Source organism: Crocodylus porosus, unplaced genomic scaffold, assembly GCF_001723895.1.
Source record: "Crocodylus porosus isolate Cpor-Errol unplaced genomic scaffold, CroPor_comp1, whole genome shotgun sequence".
In the NCBI taxonomy this organism is placed as follows: Eukaryota; Metazoa; Chordata; order Crocodylia; family Crocodylidae; genus Crocodylus; species Crocodylus porosus.
In genome coordinates, this window is record NW_017728949.1 from 36878437 (window position 1) to 36887757 (window position 9321).

General features: G+C 42.7%; 1 protein-coding gene across 3 annotated transcripts in view; it reads left to right on the forward strand.

Annotated features, from left to right (window-relative positions):
* CWC22 (CWC22 spliceosome associated protein homolog) overlaps positions 1–9321 on the forward strand; it is a 78196-nt gene that overhangs the window by 32102 nt on the left and 36773 nt on the right. For all 3 annotated transcript variants that reach the window (XM_019554280.1, XM_019554278.1, XM_019554279.1), the window contains 3 exons: positions 3561–3656; positions 5468–5549; positions 8555–8615. In XM_019554280.1, the coding sequence (XP_019409825.1) occupies positions 3561–3656; positions 5468–5549; positions 8555–8615 (239 nt within the window). The remainder of the gene's footprint in view (positions 1–3560; positions 3657–5467; positions 5550–8554; positions 8616–9321) is intronic.

Below are 9321 nucleotides of genomic sequence, written 5' to 3' on the forward strand. Positions count from 1 at the left end.
ACCCTCGGATGGAGCTCATCCGGGCCTGCCGACTTAAAGGCATCCAGTTCTTCCAAGTGACCCTGCACCACCTCAGGGTCCACGCATGGAAGTCTGGTGCCTTGCTGCTGCAGGCCCTGTGCTCCTACTGACTCCCACACCTGCTCACTCTCAGTGCCCTCCCAGCCCCACGGTACAAGTAGAGGGCAGTGCGCAGCCCTGACCCCCTGCTCCCTAGCAGGGAAGGAGCTGGTGCTGAGCGCAGGGAAAAGTGGCCCCTCCTGTGCCCCATGGCCAGCGCTCTTTGCTGCAGCTGCTCGCAGCCTGTGCAGAGCTGTCCTAAGCAGGCACTGGCAGCCCCACGCAGGCTGCAAGTGGCTGCAGCATGGGGCACCAGCCATGGGGTGGCGGGCAAGGGGCCACTTCCTACACTTAACGCTAGCTTGTAACACACCCTCGCTGCCAGCCTGAGCTGCAGCGAGAGCAGCTGCTTGGTGCAGAGGAAAACAGCCTCCTCGCATGGCTGAGGATTGGGGTCTGCATGCTGCTGGAGCAACCCGTGCAGTGAGAGGGTTCTAGGGGCCCACCCCCACAGCATGCAGCCTGTGTAACACATGCTGTTGTCATCTGAGGCCCACAGCCTCACCAGATCTGAACAGCCCTGGATTAGCTTATCCTTGAGATCTCGTCCACGTCTCTGCAGTATATGGCTACAATCTCTATTTAATTAACCACAATGACCATGATCAAGTTAGTAAAGGATCTCAAGGGTAAGCTAGTCCAGGGCTGTTCAGAACTGGCCCCCACAGGCCTTTCCCCCTTGCACAACAGTGGGAGAGGTGGCTGCCCAGGCCTATGCCCCTATATATTAACTGCTTGCAGACCCCATGTAGACTGTGGGCGACATCCTGGCCCTTTGTGGGCCACGTGGCCTGCAGGAAGTCAGCTGGGCAGCCCTAATCTAGTCCAGCCCCCTGCACAGAAAAATGAAGTCCTGTTCCTGAGCCATACCAAACATACATACTTTCTGAAAACCACAACTTCCCTAGGCACATTTCTAGACCCATTTCATTGTCACATCCTGCAACTTCATTGGTGTCAAAGGTCACGTGACATCACTTCCTGATGTGACACCACTTCCTGTGAGGTCTTTGAATATGGCTTGCCGGCCCACTGGGTGATTAAAAAGTTCATGATCCGGCCCCGCATTCAAAAGGTTGGACATCCCTGTGTTAGACAATACTCTATGTCCATGGGGGACAAGAATAGAAACAACAGTGTTAAATTGCAACAAGGAAATTTAGAATGGATATTAGGAAGAATTATTAGGAAGGCCACCACGATGGAGAGCGGTCAAAATTTGGAATAGGTTACTCAGTTGTGGAATCTCCATCCTTGGAAGTCTTTAAAAGCAGGTTAGATGAGTACTTGGTCTGGTAAAGACTGATCTTGTTTTGAGTAAGAGTTGTACTAGATGACCTCCTAAGGTCCCTTTCAGCCTTATCTTTCTATGATTTTTATAAACCAGGTTCATTCAAGCATTCCACTGAGGTATAAAACTATATAGTATGTGAAAAGATTTGAATTGGGTTAAAGATAATGTTTTGTGTATTCTGACTAAAAAGATTACGAAATACACGTTTACTGCTGAGGTAAAAGTCAGTAGTTTTAAGTCAAGCTTTTCTTAGTCACATAACGTAGCAGGTAACATATGTATAAGTTTGTATTTTGATGCAAACCATTTTTGTTGTTGTTTAAGTGGTCCATAAATATTAGCAATACTAAATTTTACTTATAAACTTGAATGTCCCAGACATTTACGTCCCAGTCATTTTTTTTGGAAGCTTAATGCTCACCTTTTGAATCTTATCTTATCCGTTGTTTGTGATTTAACATCACTTTTATATTGCAGATCGATTAAAACTAGCTTACGAGTATGAGATCTTTTATTATTTTAAAAGTAATGCTGTCTGTCAAGTATTCGTAAGGATCTTTTCTCTCTAAAGTGTGTGTGGATCTCCACTTCTTGGACCGCTATATGAACTGTTTTCCTCTTGAGTCTACTATGACTTTTTTCTGACAGATATTTAACAGACATTACCCTAGCTTGTTAATGCCAAACCAACCTGTAGTATGGTTGTAAGTGTTGTAGTCATGGTGGTGCAGGAAATACGCAAAAAGAAAAGTGGCTTTGGATCAACTGTAGTTCCCAATAGTTGGGAAAGATATTAGGGAAGCTTGTGGGCACATTCTGCAAGTAATCAAATTAGCACGTAATGTGAATTTCAATAATAATTTTTTAGAATAGAAATGACTATCTTTATTCTTGGCATCTGATTGAATTTTAGCTTCTTTTAACCAGGGAGTTCTTTTTATTTTTACTTCTATCTGCCATATGTTTTAATGTGGTACCTTGGCCATGTAAAATCTCTTTTTTTTTTCCCCCCCCCTTCCACGTTTCTCTAAGTTGGAGATGTTAAATGTACAACCTCTAGGCCAGATCCAGCTTGCAGAAGTGGATATGGGTTCAGGGGATGGGCTGTGTTGCAGCATTCAGGACCCCTTGTTTTCCTTGAAGTGGGGAGGGGGGCAGCAAGGGCTGTCCTTGCTTGCCCTGTGGCTGCCAGACCCTGCTGCTGAATCCCTGCTGCCACAGTTTGTCCCTCCTGCCCCTCCCCCCCCGGCCCCCTCTGTTGATGTTTGGCCCCACCGCTATTGCCACTGCCATTACAGATCTGGTCAAGGAGGTGCCCCAGGGTCCGAATCTGGCCCAAGGCCCAGGATAAGTTTGGTACCCCTACTCTGTCCTCTTTTATGAATACCTTACTTCTGTTGAAGACATGCTGCAACTGTTGCAGGTCTGTGAGGCTCTTCCTCTGTTAGACATACTTTCCACTAGGGCTGTGCCAAGCTTTGGTTGCTGATTCAGTTTGGTGGAGATGGAACGCTGCAATGGTGGGGAGGATGGAGCATCCCATAGGAGCGCGGGGGAGGGTCCCCAGCATACTTAGCAGCAAACCCAGAAAGCACTTCCAGACCACTTCTGGGTCTGCCAGGGCCCCCGCCCCGTGACCCTCTGGCTTCATGAGTGGTGCCTCCTTGATCTGGGGGTGTGTATCTTGGGTCCCCCCATGGCTGATCACCGAACCAGGGTGCTATGGGGGGGGTGGGGCTCTGCAATGGGGCCAGGATGCCTCCGCAGCAGACCCACTTCTGGGTTCACCACCGAGCATGCACGAGTCCCCCTGCGCTGCTGTGGGACGCTCCATCTGCCCCACCATCGCAGCATTCACAAGCCGTGCCTGGTACCTCAAGGTATGTAGAAAAACATTTAAAGCTGTGCCTATGGGTGAATCTCTGGTTTTTCTGAGTCAGCATCAAATCTTTGGATTCTGATTCGGCCGAATAGAATCGGGACAGTGATCCAAATCAACAAATTGAATCCCTGTCCCTGATTCAGGTCAAATCCAAATCGAACACGACCCGTTTTGCACACCCCTACTTTCCACTGCTTGGAATCTTAGTAACTAATAAGTCAGGCAAACTTATAGTCAGCTAACTTGGAATTTTCTCTTTTGTAGAAATTCTCGATGAAGGTGACAGCGACTCAGAAACGGACCAAGATGCTCGAAGCAGTGAGGCAGATGAAGATGAGGAAGAAGAGGAAGATGAAGAAGGTAGGATTTTAAGTATAGCAAATTTGATTTAATTTTGTTAGACCAAGAAGAAATAGCATATAGCAAGTTATGATCTGAAACAACAAACATTTGCCATTTAAAGGGATTTTTTGCATGTGTACGTTTGAACTATTGGCATGTCAAAAGATCCTGTATGTGTAAACCGAGAAGCAGAAAAAACAACTTTTTAAGGAATTATTTTAAGTATTTGGGGTATATGTGCTGTATCTGAACTTTTAAAGTTGCATTTAAAATTCACACTCATATTTTCTGTTCAACTAAAAATGTGATTTAATGACAGAATAATATAGCAATACTCTGAATAACATATACTTGTTCTTCACTCCAGTCAGTCAGTCATACAGGTCTACATATTTTTGTAAAAATATTTTATGCTACTCCTGAAGGGTAGTGATGAATGAGGAGAACTTTTTAGATGGTCACTTTTAAAGTGGGTACAACCTAACAGGGAAACGAAGAATATATTTTGTAGTGTGTAGTAGTACCATGTTTCCTTGAATCCAAGGCAAGGCAAGGTTTTGTTTTGGAGGTTTTGGGGGTTTTTCCCATTCAATGTGAGGGAGGGGGAACCTCATCTTAGACTTGCATACTGATCTGGGCAGGTAGCTCCTTGTGGCTTCAACTCTTGATTCCAGCCGTGACCCTGGGGGGGAGTGCAAGGGAGGCTATAAGGTCTAGGCCCTGGCCTGGAGCACAGGGGTGACTGGAGCTGGAGTCCTCTGCCCCAAGGTAAGCGGTGGGGAGCTATCACAGGGTGGGGGCAAGTGATTGGGCAGGCAGATTCCTGGAGGAAAACAGGGGACAGGTTGTCTGCCTTCCTTACCACAGCTTGCCCCAGTATTTGCCCCATGCTTCTGCTTTCTCTGCTGCAGCATTTGGGAGGGGAGCAAATTTAAGATAACCCTCCCATAATTAGATTTTATACATGGAAAATTTTAACAAATCTTTGGTTTTTCATACATAGAATCTAATTATTCAGGGGTCATCTTAAATTCAAAGTCATCTTGGATTCAGGTAAATATAGTATGTCACAGAAAAATATTTTTAAACAAAATGTCAGTCACAAGCTGAAGAAGATGGCAATTCAGAGAAACCTGTCATCACTTGTATTGCATACTAGCAGATTTTTAAGGGCACTCCTATATGAAGTAGGATGTTAATTGCTTTTAAGGCCGCTATTTTGACCTTTTTAACTCTGTTCCTGTGAATGACATAAAAATATCCTTTGCACCACTTTGATCCAGCTTCTTGTGAAATTGCTGGTTCTGGCATAAACTCTGTAGCTGGGTGTAGCAACTACTGTGATTAAACTATTAATGTATTTAATATTAAAAATATATTTAAGAATGTAGACCTGGAATTTTCAAATCTTTGTTCAAGTGGAAATGGCAAAAAGTTAAATTTAAATTTAAAAAGGACTTAATAAACGGTAACTATTCACTTAGTTATCTCTGAGCCTTTAAAGGCAGTTGTCCATAAAATGTACTTAGGGGTATAATCTTTAATACAACTAGGTCTCTTTATCTTAATATTTGTATTAATGTAAAATATGAATAATGTAAAAGTGGCACTGTTTGGCTTCTGTCCACTTATCCATCCACAAGTACAGGAGTTCTGTACAAATCTACAATACCTACCTAAATGCCCCTAAAATTAGTCTGTGCATGGGATATTATTACATAATGAACTATACACTTAGTAAAGGTACAATATCTGTAAGTTAGAATGTATGCATCTGCTTTTACTTTGTATACCTATTTCATAACATACTCATTTGTTTTTTCTTCCAGGACAAAAAGTGACTATCCATGACAAAACAGAAATTAACTTGGTCTCCTTTCGTCGTACAATTTATCTTGCTATTCAGTCAAGGTAAAAATGGCAAAAGCATATTGCGAACTGATGCATTTGAATTTAGTCTGTTGATTAAAGGTTGGCAATAGCTTTCTTATTAGCATGCAGTCCTATAAAACAAACTGAAGTGTTTTATACAGGGCCAGTACAGCAATTAAAGTTAATGTTTTGGTGAGGGTGATTACATTCTCTGCGCTTGATGAAAGTTGATGAAAGCACATTCATAGAACTTCTGAGTGATGAGGAGGGGTATGTATGATGGAAATAGTATGTTATGTTATCTTTAGAACTTTTTTGGAGCTCTGTGGACCTCTGAGGGTATGACTGCATTTAGAAAACTTAATTTTGTGGGTGAAGACTTCTAAAATGTGACACTTACCAAACTTCTGCTATATAATGCTGGTACAGATCAGGGAAAATCCAGATGGTACTCTTACAGAGTCTGTCTACAAACTCTGACCCATGTGACTGAACTGAGAGTGGGCTGTGAAGATATTCAAAATTATATTAGTACATGCTTCTTGGCTAACTGGAGCTCTGAAATGCCATATGCTTACACATATGTGAGGCTTCTTAAGCATTGTTCTGTTATTGTATGGGGAGGAAGGAAATTAGAAGTAGTGCATCTCGCATCACCTAATTCTGATAACAGAACAAAACATTGCTTACAATACATCGTGTGGATCTGTGATCCCCTTATTTCTTACATGAGAAATGAAGTAGTGAAGATTGTTTATATTTAAGTTATTACTGGGTTTCAGAGTTAATACCTTACTGAGATAAATGGAAGCAGTTCATGCCTTCTCAAAGATATTGAAGCAAGTGTGTTTGCAGACTCCTCTTCACCCTAATTACATTTGGCTCATGTTTTGTAGGTTTTCTTTGCAACCATAACAGCTGGTGGCTTACTTAAATGAAATCTAAGAGTCTAGATATCATGATACAGCTTTTTTAGAGAAGTTTTGGTGACAGCATCTGGGCACATAATGAGTGTTTCTGAGGTCTGAATGTAGTGTTTATGTTTTTATATTTTACAGGAGGTGAACAAACAAACATGTTTGTTTTTGTTACTAGGCTTTGCATGATGTAAGAGTAATAATGACTCATGGATGGGAGTTATCTTATTTTTGGTCCATCTGCAGCATTTATTGGCTTTGGATTAGGTTGTTAAATTTAAAAAAAAAAAAACCATTTGGACAGATTTTAGTTTTAAGAATAGTTTTTTAAAGGAAGCTATTACATATTTCACACTGCTTAATTAAGTGAGAGAGGAAAAAGGAGAATTTAAATCAAAAGTATCATCTGTGATTTAAGGAGGATTGAATTCCCTTCTCTTTCCCATTCCACCATTTATTATATTTTGTATATAGATTTTTCTCCAGTTGCCTTTATTTTATGAAAAGGAATTTAAAGCTAACCTTGTTGACGTAGCTGAACAGTAACAAGTTCGTAGAATCAGAAAATTAGGATTGAAAGGGAACTCGGGAGGTAATCTAGTCCACCCCCTGCTCAAAGCAGGACTGTCCTCAACTAGATCATCCCAGCCAAGGCTTTGTCTACCTGGGCCTTTAAAAACCTCCAAGGATGGAGATTCTACAGCCTTTCTGGGTAAAACACTGGAACAAGTTACTACCCTCCTAGTAGAAAAATTTTTCCTAATATATAACCTAAACCTCCCTTTTTGCAACTTGAGACAATTACTCCTTGTTCTGTCACCTGCCACCACTGAAAACAGTCTAGTTCCATCCTCTTCGGAACCTCTCTTCAGGTAGTTGAAGGCTGTTATCAAATCCCCCATTAGTCTTCTCCAGACTAAATAAGCCCAGTTCCCTCAGCCTCTCCTCAGAAGTTATGTGCCCCAGCTCCCTAACCATTTTCATTGCCCTCCGCTCCACTCTTCCCAATTTGTTTACAACCCTGCTGTAGTAGGGTCCCAAAACTTGACACAGTACTCCAGATGTGGCTTCACCAATGCCAGAGAGAGGAAGAATCACTTCCCTTGATCTGCTGGCAATACTCCTATTTATGGACCCGTATGCCATTAGCTGTCTTTGCAACAAAAGAACACTTGGCTCATTCAGCTTATTGTCCACTGTAATTCTAGGTGCTTTTCTGCAGAGTTGCTGCCTTTCCAGTTGGTCCCCCAGGCTTTACCAGTGCAAGGGATTGTTCTGTCCTAAGTATAGGACTTGTCCTTATTGAACATCATGAGATTTCTTTTGGTCCAATCCTCCAATTTGTCAAGGTTTATCTGAATCCTAGCCCTCCAGTGTATTTACTACTCCCCCCCCCAGCTTGCTGAGTGTGCAATCCATCCCATCTTTCAAGTCTTTGATGAAGATACTGAACAAAACGAGCCCCAGGACTGACCCCTGGGGCATTCCACTTGACACTGGTTGCCAGCTAGACACTGAGCCATTGATTTACTACCCTCTGAGCCTGACGATCCAGCCAACTTTGTATCTACCTTACAGTCCGTTCATCCATCCCATACTTCCTTAGCTCGCTTGCAAGAATGTTGTGGGAGACCATATATGGTTTAAATTATACCAGGACTGTCCAACTTTGGCAGAGCTAGTGGCCACAAACTGCATGGCCCATGTACTACTGAGACAAGTTTCTGGGATTTCACTTCTTCCCCTAGCTGCATAGCTCCCCAGAATTAGGCCCCTAACCATGAAGGGAGCCCTGTAGTATGTGATTCCTCCTCTCCATAATGCATTGGCAGTGCACCACCCTTAGTCCCTCCATCCCCCCCATATGGCAACATTGATTTCTGCCAGTGGTACAGGCCACCCTGACCTGCTATGTGGCAGTGAGAGTCTGTTGCAAGGGCCTGTGAGCAGCATGCTAGCCACCAGTTGAACAGTCCTGAATTAGATGATGGTTTCTTAGAATGACAAATATCATTGTGTACAATTACATAATTCCTATCAGTCTCGTTTTGGAAAGTGTTTTTAATGCAGTGTGTACTGCACAGTACGAAATGGATGTGAGTAGTAAATGCTTTTTTCCCTTTGCAGTTTGGACTTTGAGGAATGTGCTCACAAATTATTGAAGATGGATTTTCCTGAGAGTCAGACTGTAAGCTTTTCTTTTTATTCCTTTTTCATTCCTGTGAGGGGCAGGGGGAGTATAATTTGATTGTTAAACATTTAACTAAAATGTGTATTGTAGCACCTGGGATTTTGATCCTATTGTTGTCCGTCATCTGAACAAATATAAAAGGGATAAATTACAGTAGAGAAACAATATGGGTCGGACTTGACGATCTGCAAGGTCCCTTCCGACTCTACTTCTATGATTCTTTGATAATATCATTATGGCAAATAGCATGACAACTGATTGTTGTGGTTTCAGTTCCTTGTGTACTGATTCAGAAAGTTGGTGCAGTTCCCCCTTTCCACTGAGCTTGTTGACGTACCATGTGGTATCATTCTAGTTCTAGATGAATTTGTTATACTGCAGTGATTCTCCACCAGGGTTCTGGGGCACCCTAGGTTTCCACAAGATCATTTTGAAAGGTGCTGTGAAGAGTCAGGAGATGACTACAGACTTAGGTTCCTTCCTGCCTGGCTGGTACCCTACCTTCATTGCCCAACCCCTCTGCAAGGAAAAAGCACTGTAATACTATTTTTTTTTAAATGGGTGCTGTGCAGTTCACAAGAGTTATGGAAGAGTACCTCAAGTGAAACAAAAGGGGCTTCAGTCTAAAAATTTCATAGATTTCATGGACATTAGGGCTGGAAGGGACCTTGGGAGATCATTGAGTCCAGCCCCCTGCCCAAAG